A 19152-nucleotide genomic window follows, 5' to 3' on the forward strand; every position below is an offset into this window, starting at 1 on the left:
AAGTCTTTTTGTTTTGGTTTTATTTGGAATTTATATTGAATGGATGATTCAGTACAAAATTGTAGTTGGGGAGAAGTCAAGAGTGAAGATTATTGAAATATAATCAACTCTGAACTTCGTTGTATTTAAAGACACAGTCGTAAAGTCGTCCTCCGAGAAACTGTGCTACTTCAATATGCTTCACCTGCATAACAAAAGAATGTTCATGACAAGTCAGAAAGAAGCATTTAAATGCAGAACATTTCTTTTCATTGAATTCGACGAAGAAAGAAAGAGAGAATTATGACTAAGAGAAGAAAGTACACTACCATGCCGATATTGAGAGAATCACACTTGAACTGAGCATAAAGGTTTGTCTCGATTCCACGGCCCTGAATAGAGCGGCTACTTTCTTAGTTAACAAAGCAAAGACTAGTTAAATTGCCGTTCACTATAAGGGCCTTACCATGCCTTCTAGGATGACCAAGTCTGCATCAGATGAAAGGTAAGCAAGCTCCTGTGATACTCTTGAGAGATCAATAACCTGGAAAAAAAAATTGGGGAGTGAGAAAAAAACGTAAAAACGTAATGAACAAACCCATTTTTCTCTCTGCGAGCTTCTAATGTGTCTTACCGCTAAGTCGTTCCCTGAATTTGCAATCAGAAGCTTTGAAGTATCAACACCTAACAATTGGCCATTTTCATCCTTCAACTGGTAAATTAAGGCTAATAAATCAGATTCACTTTTCTTGGATTTAGTTAATAACAAGAATTACTTCATTCATCACCTGCGACACGATATCTGTAAGCTCTGTATATGTTACATCGTTGATAGCTGGTAGCTCGTTAGCAGCTAGCACCACCTTCATGGGGAAAGATTAAGAGAGAGAACAACTTATATACTCTGCACCACTCAGGAGATTGTGAAAAAAAGACTCAGCCATTGTCAAAAGTACCTACCTGAGTTCCTCGACGGAGCAACTCTCTTGCAAACGGCAAAATGCCCAAAATTATGTCTGCACCAGAATTATCAACAAAAATCACTGCCTGTCATGAGAACGAAAATATAAACAATGAATTTGGTTGACCTCTGAAGTCTGAACAAAGCATTAGACAAAGAACAAAACAAACGAGTGACCTTCTTCCAAGGCCTCTTGATCCATTTAGTTTGGAAGTTGTCCAAGTCATCAATGACCCATGGTCGTGGAACCAAGTTTTGACAGCTAGCCAAGAAAGATATGCCATCCCTTGAAAAAACCTCAGCAAGCTTCAAGATGCGAAAAGAAAAGAACCCGTAATTAGGACAAGCTTCCTGTGGAAGATACCAAAGAGAGGCAACTGAAGAAACCGACGATGTTCAAGTAATAGAATTACCTGTGCAGAACCCAGATCAAAGATGTTTCCAGCAAATATCCCTCTCACCAAATTCTCTAACCGTTCTGTATCATCTTCAATAGCATCACTCAGGCTGACAACTTCAGGAAATAGTGATATAGCCTTTGCATTTTCCTCATCCTATTTCAGTTTCATCAATGAATGTGAACTCATCTAGTCACAGAGAGAAAGAGTATCTGAAACCTCACGAGTCCTTGAAGAAAATTCAAACCTTGACTTTCTTGAATATGTCCATAAATCCTAACTCTCTAAGTAAATGCTCACGAACTCTGCCGAGGATCTGAAAACAAGCCAAAACAATCCATGAAAACAAAACTCACTACACCAGAGGAAAACATATCATGGGGTGTTTTGACTTACAATGCCATCAGGTGGTCCACCATTGCTCTCTGGATCTTTCTTCCAGTCTTCAAGAATTCCCGCATATCTTCCAGATTCAAAGTAAGACATATTAAACTCGTCTACTTTTGTGTCAAAACATTTCCAACAAACCAAACCCTTGAGAATGACCAAATACATACACAAAAGATATACCTTTTTGCAAATATTTCAGCTCTAGCAGGAGCATCTGGAACAGTGGTATCACTCTCTGCACGTTTCCTGCAAATGAAATAGCTTTAGAACATGGAGAATTATGAAAAAAAAAAAAAAATCTTTTTAAAATCAGGATGAAAACACAGGAAAATCAAAAGCAACAGCTACCCACGATAATAGCTGACGGGTTCAAAGTTTTCTAATTTCTGAAAGAATTCGCAATAAATCAACAACACACGTCCAATTCAAGCAAACTATTGGAATACAAGCAAAATTGATGATAAAAATCAAAGCTTTATCCGACCCATGAACAGTATCTAAATGTTGGTCAAAGTAAAGAGGAGGAACTTGAAAGAAGGGATGGAATTGGCGAAGACGTTGATCCAGGAGATTTCAGTAGGAGTGGCAATCTTGGGATTATCACGAGGGAATCTGTAAGGAATGGTGCAAGCCCTGTAGCTTGTTTCTATCGGCGTCGGTAATAGAGGGAACGGAATCATCTCCCAATTCACGAGGACCAAGGACGAGTGTCTATAGAAACGGGTCGGGTACGGGTCACAAATGTCGTATGTGTCAGCGTTCGGATTGTATTTGGTTTAAATAGTAGCCAACCAAGTTCCAAACTTTGTTTGTGCGTTTGTTTGTTTGCACTTTGCAGTAACAAAACTAATGCTTTAATTGATAAACTTTGTTTTGTAGATTCAAGCCAAAGGGAGAAAGGCATATGGATCTTACCTATGTTTCACACAATCCTTTTTATATTTTGGGATTATAAGATATACAAATGCTTTGATATGATATACATGCATGACATGTTTTGATGGATGATCCAAATACCTCAACTTCTACATGTCGGGATCAAGAATCGTAAAATAATAAAAATTGTAAAGAAATTAAACACGATGAATGATCAATAGACATATTAAGACACTTTCAATTCACTAAAATTCAATAGACATATTAAGACAATCCAATCCAAATACAATGTCAACAAGTCCCTTTCCACTTATATCCTTCACAAACATAGAACAAATCTTTTGCTTACTCAATTACCAAATCATATTATTCTAAAGGTTTACTGAAATATAATTAGCTCTGAACTTCATTGTATTTGATGACGCAGTCATAAAGCCGTCCTCCAAGAAACTTTGCTACTTCAAGATACTTCACCTGCATAACAAAAGAATGGAACATGAGAAATCAGAAATAAACAAAAATACAACAGAGAGTAATTAACAAGAAATAGTGAAAAATATATACTACCATTCCGATCTTGAGAGAATCACACTTGAACTGAGCATAAAGATTTGTTCCAATTTCTGAATGATTCCCATTAGGCCATTCCTGTTGTACCTCCAGAATCTGTACTTTATTTACAGACGTAAAAGAAGATTGCAGTTTTATTTGCTGTTTATTGACTTGTACTGTTTCCACATGTTAGTTTAATTGAAGTTTAACCAAAGTTGTGTTGTGTGGCCTGTGTTGTAAATAATTTTATTTGATATATCCAGAGGAAAAAGCGAGTGTCCATCAGTTAATAAGAGTTAAACTCACATTTACACAGAAAATAAATAAAATAACTTTGGATTGATACAGGCACATATGAGATGCCCTGTATTTACACCAAAAGAATTCAGAAGAGTATGTTGATGTACAGTACCATCCATCCAGCCATTGAGAAGATGGCAAAAATGTGAACCCAGAAGAGCACAGCAGCTGACTCCCTTCCACAGCCTCTAAGGTTGGCAACAGCTCCTGAGAGAACTGATGTAGGCATTGTGTGTTGAAGGAGTAACACAAATCGGAACATCTTGTCCTCAGCAGGAAGGAACCCAAGTTTGTCTGCTAGTGTCACTATTCCTAGTCCTACTGGTGGCACCAACACCAACCGTCCAAATATAATAGCCGCTGTTGTCTTGAAACCAAGTTTTGAACTTCCGGGTCCTAAAAATTTCGCAAGGGCTCAATAATTTCCATATGATGGATGAGGCTAAAAACAAAGACAGTATGTAAAGAGAGCAACCACACAACCCTACCGTTAATGAGATTTCCCCCCAACGCCAGTAAGATACACGGTATCATTGCGTCCCTGATAGCCAAAGGTTTTACGGTTGTTAACTCATTTATACCCAGCCGCTTGCCAGAAGACAAAAAAAGAGAGTGCTTACCCAAGAATCATGCAGCTGTCTGTGAAGAAGAAAAAAGGTGCACCATTTGTGAATATCAACTTCTTTGTGAAAGGTATTGCACCAAGTATCATGGCAAGGATCTGACAATATCAAAAACACGCCTAGTTTAGCTACACGGTAAAGGCAATCGCATGGTCTCTTATGAGTCTTGATCATCGGATTGACAGATAATTCAGGAACAGAACAGCCGAAATACTTACCGAAGCAACTATTGCAGGCTGGACAATTTGCTTCAGTTTCAACTTCTCATAGAGGAAAACAAAGATCTGTGTAATCTACATCACGGGTCAAAATATGAAAAAAAAAAATGAAAAAAAAAATCCATAAGGACCAACTTTATATAAGATAAAATACTCCTGAACCATTGAATTAAATCCATAATTGCATTTCCACCTTGCTTTTCCTTGAGTCCGTTCTTCCTCTAGGTCCGGTGCTCTGTACAGGCAGGCGAACTTGAGCAGGCGAAATGTCCTTGGGGAAATTCTGAGTAAGCAAGGGGACTTGCTCTGGAGCAGCATCTACTGGCAGGTTTTTCAAAGGAAGATTTTCTTCTTCAGCATCAAACCCTTCTGGAGGAGGAGCAAACATCTGGTACACATATGTGTAGAGGATGATGGCACCAACCTGACATAAAAGTACAAACTTATGTTAATTAATGTTCCTCAGAATTAATCATCTGGGAAACTACATGAGGGAACCGAAACAATATTTAAATCCATAGACACTGATGACAAACAGTAGATTCGAACTAAGGATCCAAAACAAAATAGTGTCAATGCGGCTACTGTTCTCATACATCAAGATCCTCTTCATCAAAAACGGAAAAAGCAGAAAGCGAAGAAACTGTGTCAGGAGACAGCAAAGACATAAAGTGGAGCAGCAAATGTTATGATTCTAGTAAGTAGTTTGAAGAGAGAGAAAGCGTACCCATTGACCAAAGGATATATAAGCAGTGCCATCAATGCTACATTTTTCGGAGTCACCGAAAGGGTTGGAGGTATCCCTACATAGGGCCGCTAGTAAAACAAGAGGTACATTGCCAATGTTACCTGAAACAAACGAGGCACATAAAGTGAAACTAGTGTGAGAGCAGAAAAGCGAGGGTAGGGTAAGTGTGTTAGGAAAAAGGGTCTAACCAACTCCAATTTGTATGATTGTAAATTTGAAATAAGGGTATGGCGGACGAATGATGGTAGCAACAATGAAACCGATTATCGAGCCTGAGATGGTGCCAAGAACGACGTTCACGGGAATGAACCACCTGATCAGCCGAAAGGAAGATGCCATTATGGAGCTATGGTGTATAGAAGAAGGACATATACAAGGGACTAAGATGGATGGAAACAAACCACTGAAGCATTTTATGGAGAGTGACGGCTTGTCCGAGCTGGGAAAAGATCAAGCAGGGAAGCAAAAGCGAGAAGACCAACTGTATGCCACAGTAGCAAAGTTTGCATTTTTTATTTTTTTTTCCGGAAAAAACAAGTTCAAAGATGGGTTGTACAAAGTAAGAAAAAAAAAAAAAAAAAAAAGTGAGAAGAGGCGCGGAGAATTACCCCGTTCAAGAGTTTACGGCCAGAGGGAGGCAAAATGTTAACGTACTTGGAGGCCATGAGAAGACCCAAGAAGCACATGGTAAAAACCTTGGCAATTGGCATCACAGCGATTTTGATGGTACCAAGCACTGATTCACCAGCAGCAGCAGGAATCTCCATGGAATCTGCCAAGGCGGCAAGGATCCGGGCTATCATTCTGACAATTCCTAACGCCAACGCAAGCTAAAAGCAGCAATTTTGAGGGTGGACTTGGGTTGGAATCTGGAGGAGGGGGAGGGGAATAACAGAGAAATAGAGTCTCTTTGTCGATTGATTTGGGGAATATAAAAACAACTTCTCTCAATCTCTCGCTGTCTCTTTCGTGATTGCCACGTGCGCTTCTTTCTTGCCTTCCTTCTTACTATTTTCCTTTTTAAGCCCAAAAAAAGCCCGTTTCAACTCCTTCAACTTCCGCAAGTCCACTGGATCTTTCTTCCCGTCTTCAAGAATTCCTGCATATCTTCCAGATTCAAAGTAAGCCATATCAAACGCAAACCGCAGGACACAAAACTCGTCTAGTTTATGAAGGTGACATTGCCAAAAAATTTCCAACAAACAAACCCTTAGAGAATTACCAAATCAATACATACACAAAAGACTTACCTTTTTGCAAATATTTCAGCTGTAGCAGGAGCATCTAGAACAGTCGTATCGCTCTCTGCACGTTTCCTGCAATGATACAGTTTTAGAACATGGAGAACAAAGGAAAAAAATTCTTGTTAAAATCAGGATCCCAACTGTTTCCCTATAAACAACCTCGTGATGTTACTAAGTAAAACACCATGAAAACTCAGTAGAGTCAAAAGCAACAGCTAGCCACGACAATAGCTGAATGGCTCAAAGGTGTCTAATTTTTGAAAGAATTCGCAACAAATCAACAACACGCGTCGAATTCAAGCAAACTATTGGAATAAGAGCCTAAAAGAAGCAAATTCGATAACAAAAATCAAAGCTTTATCTGACCCATGATTCATGAACAGTCTCTAAATGTGGTCAAAGGAAAGAGATCCCACAAACTATTGGACTATACGAGCCTAAAAGAAGCAAATTTGATGACAAAAATCAAAGCTTTATCCGAACCCATGATTCATAAAGAGTATCTAATGTGGTCAAAGTAAAGAGAAACCAAAGGTGTCAAAGAGTAAGAAAAGTAACTTGAAAGAGGGAATGGAATTAGCAAAGACGTTGATCCAGGAGATTTCAGTAGGAGTGGCAATCTTGGGATTATCACGAGGGAATCTGTAAGGAATGGTGCAAGCCCTGTAGCTTGTTTCTATCGGCGTCGGTAATAGAGGAAACGGAATCATCTCCCAATTCACGAGGACCAAGGACGAGTGTCTATAGAAACGGGTCGGGTACGGGTCACAAATGTCGTATGTGTGAGCGTTCGGATTGTAGTTGGTTTAAATAGTAGCCAACCAAGTTCCAAACTTTGTGGTGTTTGTGCGTTTGTTTGTTTGCACTTTGCAGTAACAAAACTAATGCTTTAATTGATAAACTTTGTTTTGTAGATTCAAGCCAAAGGGAGAAAGGCATATGGATGTTACTATGTTTCACACAATCCTTTTTATATTTTGGGATTATAAGATATACATGACATGACATGTTTTGATAGATGATCCAAATACCTCAACTTCTACATGTCGGGATCAAGAATCGTAAAATAATAAAAATTGTAAAGAAATTAAACACGATGAATGATCATAAAACTCGGTTTGCAGAATATAAATATACTTTCTTCATTAAAATTCAATAGACATATTAAGACAATCCAATCCAAGTACAATGTCAACAAGTCCCTTTCCACTTATCCTTCACAAACAAAGAACAAATCTTTTGCTTACTCAATTACCAAATCAAGATGGAAAGGAGCATATCATATTAATCTGAAGGTTTACTGAAATATAATTAGCTCTGAACTTCATTGTATTTGATGACGCAGTCATAAAGCCGTCCTCCAAGAAACTTTGCTACTTCAAGATACTTCACCTGCGTAACAAAAGAATGGAACATGAGAAATCAGAAATAAGCAAAAATACAACAGAGAGTAATTAACAAAAAATAGTGAAAAATATGTACTACCATTCCGATCTTGAGAGAATCACACTTGAACTGAGCATAAAGGTTTGTTCCAATTCCACGACCCTGATTAGAACAACCAATAAGTCAGCTAACAAAAACAAGACTAGTTACATATAAATTAACTTGCATTACACTCTCACACTATAAATGAGACTTACCATGCCTTCTAGGATGACTAAGTCTGCATCAGCTGCAAGGTAAGCAAGCTCTTGAGATACTCTTGATAGATCAAGAACCTGAAAAGAAAAATTGTGGAGGGAGAAAAAAAAATGTAAGAAATCAATGAATAAAACCATATTTTATCTTTCAGAGAGATTCAAATGTCTTACTGGTAAGTCATTTCCTGAATTAACAATCAGAAGCTTCGAAGTATCAACGCCTATCAATTCGCCATTTTCATCCTTCAACTGGTAAAATAAAATAAAAAATATTCAGATTCACTTATCAAAGCTGTGAATATCAAGAATTAACACATTCATCATCTAATTCACCTGTGACAAGATCTCTGTAAGCTCGGTATAAGTTATGTCGTTGATAGCTGGCAGCTCATTAGCAGCAATCACCACCTTCAAGGGTAAAAGATGAAGAGGGTGAACAATTCAGAGTATACGACTCAAGCTCACTCAAGAGTATATAAACTGAAGCATACTCAAAGGTACCTGAGTTCCTCGACGCAGCAGCTCTCTTGCAAACGGCAAAATACCCAAAATTATGTCTGCACCAGCATTATCAACAAAAATCACTGCCTGTCAAGAAAAAGAAAAGAACATAAGCAATAAATTTTGTCAAGACGGTTAACCACTGAAGTCTGAACCAAAGCATTAGAGAAAGAGCAAAACAAATGAAAGACCTTCTTCCAAGACTTCTTGATCCATTTTTCTTGGAAGTTTTCCAAGTCATCAATGACCCATGGTCGTGGAACCAATTTCTTACAGCTTGCCAAGAAAGACATGCCATCCCTTGAGTAAGCTTCAGCAAGCTTCAAAAATATGAAAAGAAATAAACTCATATATTAAAACAAGCTTCTTGTGGTAGAATACAAAAGAGAGGAGACTGAAAGATACCTGTACAGAACCGAGATCAAAGATGTTTCCAGCAAATATCCCTCTCACCAGATTCTCTAACCGCTCTACTTCATCTTCAATGGCATCACTCAGACTGACAACTTCAGGAAATAATGATATAGCCTTCGCATTCTCCTCATCCTATTCATTGAGTGATTAGTGATGGAAACATTAGTGCTTAACTATCTCAAAAACTAAGAGTCCTTGAAAGAAAAATGCACACCTTCACTTTCTTGAATATGTCCCTAAATCCTGATTCTCTAAGTACTTCCTCACGAAGGCGGCATAGCAGCTGATAATAAGCCAAAATATTCATACATGAGAACAAAACTCACTACACTATCAGAGAAAAATAAGCCAAAACAATCCTTGAAAACAAAACTCACTACACCAGAGGAAAATAAATCATGTGGTGTTTTTTGACTTACAATGCCATCTGGTGGTCCTCCATGGCTCTCGGGATCTTTCTTCAAGTCTTCAAGAATTCCCGCAAATCTTTAATACACAAGGTTAAACATATTAAACGCAAATCAAAAGGCTAAAACACCATCTCGCATAATGTATAATTCAATTATTCAAATGCCCTTCTGAAAACTTCATTTGTTCTCTACTACTTGCAATAGTTTGTTGAAAACAAGTAACAGTGAGATGGTAAGTAAATTATTAGCTAGTGTGTTATAAAATTCAACACCGTGAAAAGGAAGACACGAGTGTTTCGTGCATGACATGACATGTTTTGATGGGCCAAAATAAATTATTGGTGACTTACATTTCTTTTTGGGGTAACTATATAGATTGGGATATGTGGAGCATACTGATTAGATGTTCAACTTATGGATTTGTTTTTTCCTCCTCAATTATTTTACCTCAATGATTTTATAGAGTTACACTAAAAGTAATATTTTATAAGAACTCATTTTATTTAATTTGGATACAGGGAGAAAAAATTTATATGATGAGACTTAAAAAATTTATATATATTCTATATAAACTGACTTATTATCGATTAATTTTGAGTTAAAAACTCATATAAACCCTAATTTAATATGGTATCTAAGCCATATTATTATGGGAAAATAAAGTCAATAAATCCTCCTGAAAAATTAAAGCATACAAAAAAGTGAAAAAAATGTAACAATTATAGTAGGGTAGATGTTGTAATTTTATTAAACAAATCTAATGTATAGATAAATATATTTGAGTTAATGTTATGATGGGCAAGAGAGTGATGTGGAGTGTTAAAAGGTAAAGAAATAGTGTTGAATAAATCACCATAATCCTAAGGTGACACATTGGTAAAAGATCTCCCACACACACAAACAAATCTTGACAAATCAATTACGACCAACAACAATGCACAATATATGAATACCTTTGTGCAAAATTCTCAGCTCTAGCAGGAGCATCTGGAACCGTTGAATCCCTCTCTGCACGTTTCCTACAAATAAAAAAACAGCTTCAGAAACATTGAGAGGATTGGAGATTTATAAAGAGAAGCAAGTGAAGTAAGTATAGTAACTTGAAAGAAGGGATGGAACTGGCGAAGACGTTGATCCAAGAGAGTTCAGTAGGAGTTGTTTTTCTTGGATCATCACAAGGGAATCTAAAAGGAATGGTGCAAGCCGTGTAGCTGGTTTCTATCGGTGTTGGTAACTGAGGAAACGGAACCATCCCTATAACGCTCTTCATTTCTATCTTTGCTATTTTGTGATATTTCTAGGAAAAAATGATTGATATGAACAAAGATTTGTATTATATGACTCATATATATATATACTCATGTTATAGCTACATTACAAAGACTGTCCCTAATAAACGACAGTATGCATCATCCAGATGCATGCCTAGTTAGACTTTTCATCCAAAGAAATAGAGAGTCCATATTTTACAACTAAGACAACAACAAGACACCACTAGCTATATTATTGCTATTTCCTACAAGTTGGTGGTTTTACTGTCTAGTTATTGACCCACAAATAATAATCTCTCTCTCTCAGCCGCCATGCGGCCATGCACAAATCATAAAAACGGACTTAGGAAAAATAGCGAAAATTAGCCCAAACTATTTGTCAGCAGTACTATTTTTATACCCAAACTATGATACCTAGTAAATAACAACCTAAACTCACAAAAAAAAATCAAATTCTTAACCTAAACTATATGAAATCAGTCAAAATCTCAACATATAGTTCAGGTTGCGAATTTAAATTATTATTTGCCGGGTATCATAGTTTGGGTTGATTTTCGCTATTTTCCCAACGGACATACGTCATGGAAGGGAGACCCCTTATGTCTAAACTTCAGATCATTGTCTGGCGGGCTGCTTGTGTTGACAATGATGCCGCTGGAGTGTTAGACCGGTTTTGTATTGTATCAGATTTCGATAACGATTGAAGCAAACGATGGCGTCTGGATTTGTTTTATACTCTATTCAAATCTCAACTCAAAACCTCATAATATGTTCTTCACATTCTACACTAGCTTTTTCTTTTAAATTCCTAGTCATATAATAATGTTGTCATACAAAACTACGTATACGTAGTATAAATTACTTACTATATACATTTACATATAACATACTGTATTCCTTAATTACTAGTTAGAAGAAACTAGTTACTAGTTAGCATAGGGACTTTACGTGTGAATTAACTTTAAAAAACCTTTTATGAAAAAATTTGGATTAATAAAACTTGTGTAAATGATACAAAAGTTATCTTAAAAACAAATTTGTTTGTCGAACAAACACAATCTTTTACTTCTTCCCTTCGGTTCTAGAAACACCTTACCATATCAAGATGGAAAGGAACATAAATCATTACTCTTTGTAGTTTGTACCCGATTCAGTAAAAAATGACAGTAGGGGAGAAGTGAGACTGGAGACTACTGAAATATAGTTAGCTCTGAACTTCATTGTATTTGATAACACAGTCATAAAGCCGTCCTCCAAGAAACTCTGCTACTTCAAGATGCTTCACCTGCATAACAAAAGGATGGAACATGTGAAGTCAGAAATAAAGTAATAAACACAACATTTCTTTTTATTAATCCGATGAAAACAAAAGAGAGTAACATGAAATAGTGAAATTAGCTATTACCATTCCAATCTTTAGAGAATCACACTTGAACTGAGCATAAAGGTTTGTCTCAATTCCACGACCCTGATTAGACCAGCCAAGAAGTTAGTTTACAAAACCAAGACTAGTTGTATAGTAAGCTTGAGTTTCACTTTCACAATATAAATGACACTTACCATGCCTTCTACGATGACTAAGTCAGCATCAGATGAAAGGTAAGCAAGCTCCTGTGATACTCTTGAGAGATCAATAACCTGAAAAAACATTTGGGGAGGGAGAAAAAACGTAAGTAATCAATGAATACCATTTATCTTTCAGGGAGCTTCTAATGTCTTACTGGTAAGTCGTTCCCTGAATTTGCAATCAGAAGCTTCGAGGTATCAACGCCTATCAATTGGCCATTTTCATCCTTCAACTGGTAAATTAAGACAAAATATTCAGATTCACTTTTCAAAGCTGTGAATATCAAGAATTACTCATTCATCACCTAATTTACCTGTGACAAGATCTCTGTAAGCTCGGTATATGTTATGTCATTGATAGATGGCAGCTCATTTGCAGCAAGCACCACCTTCAAGGAGAAAAGATAAAAGAGGATGAACAATTCAGAGTGTACTCAAGAGAGTAAAAATTAAAAGACTCAGTTATAGTCAATGGTACCTGAGTTCCTCGACGGAGCAACTCTCTTGCAAACGGTAAAATACCCAAAATTATGTCTGCACCAGAATTATCAACAAAAATCACTGCCTGTCATGAAAAAGCGAAGATAAACAATTTTTTTGGTCAAGCGGTTAACCACTGAAGTCTGAACAAAGCATTAGAGGAAGAGAAAACCAAATGAGTTACCTTCTTCCAAGACTTTTTGATCCATTTCCTTTGGAAGGTTTCCAAGTCATCAATGACCCATGGTCGTGGAACCAAATTTTCACAGCTAGCCAAGAAAGACATACCATCCTTTGAGAAAACTTCGGCAAGCTTCAAGACGGGAAAAGAAAAGATCCCATAAATTAAGACATGCTTCCTGTGGTAGATACCAAAGAGAGGCGATTGAAAGATACCTGCGCAGAACCGAGATCAAAGATGTTTCCAGCAAATATCCCTCTCACCAAATTCTCTAACCGTTTTCCGTCATCTTCAATAGCATCACTCAGACTGACGACTTCAGGAAATAGTGATATAGCCTTCGCATTCTCCTCATCCTATTCATTGGATGTGAACTTATGTAATTAGAGACAATTAGTACTTAACTATCTGAAAACCTGAAAAGCCCTTGAAAGGAAATTCACACCTTCACTTTCTTGAATATGTCCCTAAATCCTAATTCTCTGAGTACTTGCTCACGAAGACGGCATAACAGCTGAAAATAAGCCAAAACAATCCTTGAAAACAAAACTCACTACACCAGAGGAAAAGATATCATGTGGTGTTTTTGACTTACAATGCCATCTGGTGGTCCTCCATGGCTCTCTGGATCTTTCTTCAAGTCTTCTAGAATTCCCGCATATCTTCAAGATTCAAGGTTAAATATATTAAAAGCAAATCAAAAGGCTAAAACACTATCTTGAGTAATATATAATTTAAAGTCCCTTCGGAAGTATGAAAAAAACGCAAACCACAGGGCACACCATTCGTTCTAGTTTATGAAGGTGATACCCACCAAAACCTCGAGAACAACCACCAATTATGCATAATATGTACCTTTCTGCAAATTTTTCAGCTTTAGCAGGAGCATCTGGAACCGTTGTATCGCTCTCTGCACGTTTCCTACAAATGAAACAGCTTCAGAACATTAAAATTATGGGAATTTTCTTGTTGAATCATGTGCAACTGTTGTCTACAAGATCCCAGCCAGAAACTACCATAGCTTCCTCGTGATGTAACCAAGTGGGAAAGTCAACACAAAACACTACCAAAGACAGTAGTCAAATTAAGCTGAAGAACTAAAAAATTTCCTGAGCTTATTGATATATGAGCCTAAGAGAATCAATATCTAGTAACAAAATCAAAACTTGATCCGACCCGTGAACATAAACAATCCCCATTAACAGAATCTGAATCAAAATCTGGTCTTAGAAACTATAGGTGCACGAGAGAAGCAGAGGGAAGAGAAGTAACTTGATTACTTGAAAGAAGGGATGGAATTAGCGAAGACGTTGATCCAGGAGATTTCAGTAGGAGTTGCTTTACTGGGATCATCAGAAGGGAATCTATAAGGAATGGTGCAAGCCCTGTAGCTGGTTTCTATTGGCGTCGGTAACTGAGGAAACGGAACCATCTCTGAATCGCTCTCCATTTCTTTGCTTGTGATCTTCAGAAAATGATTGATGACGATGAAGAGAGAACAAGAGTGTATGAGTATCTAGAACCGGGTCGGGTATGGGTCAAAGATTTCCATTGGGTGTTTATTAACACCACACGCTTCGGTTTCGGTTTGTATTTAGTTAAAGGGACTCGTTGTTCAATTGTAGCCAAGTTCCAAACTTTGTAGTGTTTGTTTCTGCTTGTGGCTAAAAAAGGCCATAGGGAGTTTGTTTGGAAACTAGTTATGGTAACATCTTTGGGCTTCAAAGACATGAGGTGGTCAGAGACATGAGTTGTCGTTCTGGATGAATTGGTTTCATCAGTCCAAGTGAACAACTTGTTCGTTTGTCACTGATCTAAATTTAAGCCAATCACAAGATCTGATGCTTGCATAAGTGCATTGGATAGATATACCCGTAAGTTTGTTTTGTAGATTCGCTTCAGAGAGAGGATGTGCAAAGTAAATGAACGCATATGGTTCCTCTTACCTTTAGATAGCTACTGATGTTGGACATATTTCTCCATTTCAAGCAATTCTAACAGGTCCAGCTGGAAGCCTGGAAGACAGTCATTACTATTGTAACCTAGCTCAAATGTATGGATATGAAAAAAAAAAAAAAAAAAAAAAATGTATGGATATGAGCTTGAACACTAACAAGATCACATTTTACCTTAAAGACACAACCTTCTACTTCTTCCCTATTTCTGAAACCTCTTAGGCCTAACCCTGCTACTGGGTGCTGGTTTTTCAGCATACCAAGTTAAGCGTAAGTGCTTTTATCTCCCTAACCCAAAACATTTGTCTATTATAATCTCATTATGATACTAACACCAATAATCACAGTGTTCACACTCACTCATGCATCCTTACATCTTTGGCTCTCTTCACAACTTACGATGCTGGCACCTTAAAACAAAACTACCTGAAAAACCTTTGCCACTGTCTTTCCTACAAACATCTATACTAACCCACCAAACTACATCCATCATTCGGAAAGACCATATACAAAATACCTCAATTCCTACATATCAGTATGACAACACAGCAATCGACAAAAGTTTGAACAGAGCAAGGAAGCAAGCACCTTAAACTGATCCAGACAAACTCCCTTTCAAGAAAACACAATACCTTCTTCATTGAATTTAATAATTTACACAACCCAAGTTCCCATTACATCCATCATAAACGAAGAACAAATCTTCTCCTTATCGAATCGCAAGATATCAAGATGGAAAGGAGCATAAAGCATTACCCTTTTTGTGCCCTACGTTATGAACCCTAATCCAATCTCCACAACTCATTTCTTGGCCTTAGAGAATCTAAGACACCGATACTTCTCACCACTCACAGTAATTTCAAGAGCACCGTCTTGATTATCTTGATTCGACGCAGTCCCCATGAGAACGCTTTTCTCCTTCTCCAGATTCTCTCTCTCCATCTTCAACCTCGCTTCTTGTCTAGCGATCTCCGTCTATAGAAACAAAAATCAGCATCTCCTCACAGATTTATCAAAACCCCTAAAAATCAAATTTTTTTTAAGAAAACGTACCTCACGGCGAGAGAGCTCAGCTTTCCAGGCAGCTTCTCGCTCAGCGACTTCACGCTCACGCTCTTCGATATAACTCTGCATCTCTCTCTCCTTCATGATCCGATCTTGTATATCAGCATCAAGTGCTTGTTTTAGCTCCTCCACAAACTTATCCACCACTAATTTAATCCTCAGCGACATCGTCTCCTTCACAGATTCTAACTACATAAAAATCTCCTCTTTCCTCACACTAACCGCTTCAAGACATCAATATAATCTCCTTCTTTCCAAAATCCGCTTCTGTGTTTCCGTCTTCTAACTACGGCGGGGCTTCACCGGCGGCGAGAATCCGAGCTTGCGTGAGAATTGAGGAGGGACAGAGACATTCACGACCTTTTGTTTTATTATTTGTTTCCCTTCTAATCTTCTTGAGAGGGAAAAATAATAAAAAGAGTGAAAATAAATGGGCTCCTATTGGGCCTTCACTGGGCCTAAAGAAGCAAAACATCGGTCACACGTGTGGCAAAACATCTTTAGATTAGGGTTTTGTGTTACGCTCCTCCAAACCCTAGAAGAAATAGACAAGACTGGCTTGCTTTAGCCGCGGAAGAACCAGAAGTCATTCGCTGCAAAAATGGTTCGTAATCTTTGTCTCTCTAAGTCTCAGATTCATTTGTGAACTGCGTCATGTATTCTTTTTTGGTTGGATAGTTTGTCTCAGTCTAACTAGATTGATAGCATTTCGAAGTAATCACGAGTTCTTGTTAGTGTTTTGTAAAGTTAATCTCTTTGTGCGATTTGTAATAATGGGTTTGGTAACGATTCTGAAACTGGCGTTGTTGAGATCCCAAAAGATAGGATTCGATTATCACAGGCGTTATTATCCTTTTGAGTTGAGGTCTTGAGAATGGTGGGACTTTTAGTGATTGAGCTTTGTTTTGTAAAGTTAATCTCTTTGTGCGAATTGTAATAATGGGTTCGGTAACGATTCTTAAACTATCGTTGTTGAGATCTCTTTGTAATGTGTTTTGATGTTTATATTTGTTATGTTTTCTGTAGGCAAGAGGTTTGAAGAAGCATTTGAAGAGGCTCAATGCTCCTAAGCATTGGATGCTTGACAAACTTGGTGGTGCTTTTGTAAGTCACTTGTGTTGTATTGAATTTTATTAGAGCTTAGTTTTCATTTGATTTGGTGTCTTATAATTGTAATATCTGTTCCAGGCCCCCAAGCCGTCTTCTGGACCACACAAGTCTAGGGAGTGTTTACCTCTTGTTCTTATCATCAGGAACAGGTTGAAGTATGCTCTGACTTACAGAGAAGTGATTTCGATCTTGATGCAAAGGCATATTCAAGTTGATGGGAAAGTGAGGACTGACAAGACTTACCCTGCTGGTTTCATGGGTGAGTTTTGGCTGTGGTATTTTTTGTTGCTTGATGTATATGCCCTGTTGTCTTTGCTTCTTTGATGAATGATCTAATGAAAGATGCATACTTATTCGCAGATGTTGTGTCTATTCCTAAGACGAATGAAAACTTCCGTCTTTTATATGACACCAAGGGACGTTTCCGTCTCCACTCCATCAAGGATGAGGAAGCTAAGGTTTGTTCTCCTAAATCCCTTACATTGCCACATACTGAATCCTTTTAAACTAAGTTAAGTATGTATTCATTGCTCTAGTCTTACATTGGAGGTCTGATAAAATCTATTCGTTGATTACTGGTTTGTCTTACATTGGAGGTCTGATAAAATCTATTTGTTGATGACTGGTTTGTAATATGTTCCAACAAGTATCCTCGTTTGTTGTTGTGCAGTTCAAGCTTTGCAAGGTGAGATCTATCCAGTTTGGTCAGAAGGGCATTCCTTACTTGAACACATACGATGGTCGCACAATCCGTTACCCCGACCCGCTCATCAAGCCTAACGACACCATCAAGCTCGACCTTGAAGAAAACAAGATTGTGGAGTTCATCAAGTTTGATGTGGGCAATGTAGTTATGGTCACTGGAGGAAGAAACAGAGGGCGTGTTGGTGTGATTAAGAACCGTGAGAAGCACAAGGGAAGCTTCGAAACCATCCACATTCAAGACTCAACAGGACATGAGTTTGCTACAAGGTTGGGAAATGTGTTCACTCTCGGGAAAGGAACAAAGCCATGGGTGTCTCTTCCAAAGGGTAAAGGTATTAAGTTGACCATCATTGAGGAAGCCAGGAAGAGACTTTCTGCTCAGCAATCTGCTTAATACTTTAACTCTGTTTCCCAATTTTCAGAACAAGCTATGCTTTAGTTTGCAGCAACTTTCATTCAGTTTGCATCCGTTTCAAAACTTATCTTATGGGATTTTTATGAGTTATTTTTTGGACCTTTTGTGATATTACTTTTCGAGTTAAGACTTCAACCTTGTTTTAATCTTAGAGATTTTGAAATGCCTTGTAGTATATTGAGATCACATTTTATTAAGGGATATTAGCACTCACACCCACTTTTTCACAAACTATTCTCTCTTACACCTACTTCTTGCTACTAGTATACTTTTGCCTAATGAAATTACTACACCATCCCTTTCTTTTCTTTCCCTTTTTCTTAAATCTCTCTTTATTCTTTTTATCTTTTATTTTTTTTTGGCAACCAATCTCTCTCTCTTCTCCTTTGCTCCCTCTAGTTTTCCTAATCTCCCGTTTCTGTTTTTGATGCAGCCTTTAAACTCCCTTCTTCTTCTTATTCCTTTTCTCCCCACTCTCTTTCTTCTCTCCGATCTAAATCTCGAGAGCTCTCCCTCCGTAGAGTCGCCTTCCTCGTAGCTATTTTTTTCTTTCCTATTTGTTTGGGATTTTTCCTTATTTTCTTTATCGATTTTGAAAGAGATTGATATTTTTAAAAACGATATGGTACAAGTTTTGATGGATTTGCTTTTTACTTGTTTCTTTTGGCTTATGGAACATTTTTTGTGTTATTGTGTATATGAAACAAAAGGAGAGGAAAAGTATAATCTCTCAACTATATTGTATTTGCTTGGAGTAAATATTCGTATCATATAAAATTCAGATTAAAAAGTTAAAAAAAATACACATGGATATTTTTCAGATACGAGTGATATAGTAACGGCCAATGTCATGATGATGACTGATGGAAACCAAAATATTGAATCCATGATTAGCCATCCATAGTAAACATTCAATTTGGACTTGAGTTCAAGGACACCTTGACCATATATATCCATGTGGTTATAAAAGTATGGATATGCTCGGATGTTCAATAAAATGTTTGGAGGTTAGGATGTGTCATATGATTTATGGTTTTCGTTTTAGATTTAAATTTAAGGTCAGATTTTAGGATTTAGGATTTAAAATATAGGATTTAGGGATTAGTGCTTAAAAATAAAGTTTATGGTTTAGAGTTTAGGGTATAGG

The 19152-nt window shown here is 37.4% G+C and overlaps 6 protein-coding genes across 6 annotated transcripts; 1 reads left to right on the forward strand and 5 right to left on the reverse strand.

The window, feature by feature from the left end:
• Positions 1-3: 3 nt before the first annotated feature.
• Positions 4-2457, reverse strand: LOC17893141 (uncharacterized protein At2g17340). The gene is made up of 12 exons (XM_006299325.2): positions 2257-2457; positions 1909-1974; positions 1735-1801; positions 1586-1654; positions 1354-1494; positions 1118-1246; positions 940-1026; positions 768-842; positions 614-691; positions 446-523; positions 309-371; positions 4-184 (listed from the first exon to the last, which is right to left on the reverse strand). The coding sequence occupies exons 1-12, from the start codon at positions 2406-2408 to the stop codon at positions 104-106; spliced, it is 1086 nt and encodes a 361-aa protein (XP_006299387.1). The 5' UTR covers positions 2409-2457; the 3' UTR covers positions 4-103.
• Positions 2458-3388: 931 nt separating this feature from the next.
• On the reverse strand, positions 3389-7015 carry LOC17892336 (protein PIN-LIKES 6). The gene is made up of 11 exons (XM_006300048.2): positions 6848-7015; positions 6296-6361; positions 5654-6152; positions 5447-5526; positions 5234-5358; positions 5025-5146; positions 4491-4721; positions 4298-4372; positions 4077-4177; positions 3945-3997; positions 3389-3852 (listed from the first exon to the last, which is right to left on the reverse strand). The coding sequence occupies exons 3-11, from the start codon at positions 5846-5848 to the stop codon at positions 3542-3544; spliced, it is 1293 nt and encodes a 430-aa protein (XP_006300110.1). The 5' UTR covers positions 5849-6152; positions 6296-6361; positions 6848-7015; the 3' UTR covers positions 3389-3541.
• A 415-nt stretch (positions 7016-7430) lies between these two features.
• On the reverse strand, positions 7431-10551 carry LOC17891921 (uncharacterized protein At2g17340). Its single transcript, XM_006299339.2, has 12 exons — positions 10358-10551; positions 10211-10276; positions 9267-9333; positions 9062-9130; positions 8839-8979; positions 8625-8753; positions 8434-8520; positions 8266-8340; positions 8104-8181; positions 7933-8010; positions 7775-7837; positions 7431-7681 (listed from the first exon to the last, which is right to left on the reverse strand). The coding sequence occupies exons 1-12, from the start codon at positions 10525-10527 to the stop codon at positions 7601-7603; spliced, it is 1104 nt and encodes a 367-aa protein (XP_006299401.1). The 5' UTR covers positions 10528-10551; the 3' UTR covers positions 7431-7600.
• Positions 10552-11499: 948 nt separating this feature from the next.
• LOC17893282 (uncharacterized protein At2g17340) lies at positions 11500-14324 on the reverse strand. Its single transcript, XM_006299482.2, has 12 exons — positions 14036-14324; positions 13611-13676; positions 13351-13417; positions 13201-13269; positions 12971-13111; positions 12759-12887; positions 12573-12659; positions 12409-12483; positions 12250-12327; positions 12089-12166; positions 11934-11996; positions 11500-11813 (listed from the first exon to the last, which is right to left on the reverse strand). The coding sequence occupies exons 1-12, from the start codon at positions 14203-14205 to the stop codon at positions 11733-11735; spliced, it is 1104 nt and encodes a 367-aa protein (XP_006299544.1). The 5' UTR covers positions 14206-14324; the 3' UTR covers positions 11500-11732.
• A 981-nt stretch (positions 14325-15305) lies between these two features.
• On the reverse strand, positions 15306-16152 carry LOC17891282. Its single transcript, XM_006298780.2, has 2 exons — positions 15764-16152; positions 15306-15685 (listed from the first exon to the last, which is right to left on the reverse strand). Exons 1-2 carry the CDS (start codon positions 15941-15943, stop codon positions 15512-15514), a joined length of 354 nt encoding a protein of 117 aa, XP_006298842.1. The 5' UTR covers positions 15944-16152; the 3' UTR covers positions 15306-15511.
• Positions 16153-16282: 130 nt separating this feature from the next.
• On the forward strand, positions 16283-18202 carry LOC17892715 (40S ribosomal protein S4-1). The gene is made up of 5 exons (XM_006298287.2): positions 16283-16379; positions 16802-16879; positions 16964-17144; positions 17246-17343; positions 17556-18202. The coding sequence occupies exons 1-5, from the start codon at positions 16377-16379 to the stop codon at positions 17982-17984; spliced, it is 789 nt and encodes a 262-aa protein (XP_006298349.1). The 5' UTR covers positions 16283-16376; the 3' UTR covers positions 17985-18202.
• Positions 18203-19152: the final 950 nt, after the last annotated feature.

Source organism: Capsella rubella, unplaced genomic scaffold, assembly GCF_000375325.1.
Source record: "Capsella rubella cultivar Monte Gargano unplaced genomic scaffold, Caprub1_0 scaffold_3, whole genome shotgun sequence".
NCBI lineage: Eukaryota > Viridiplantae > Streptophyta > Magnoliopsida > Brassicales > Brassicaceae > Capsella > Capsella rubella.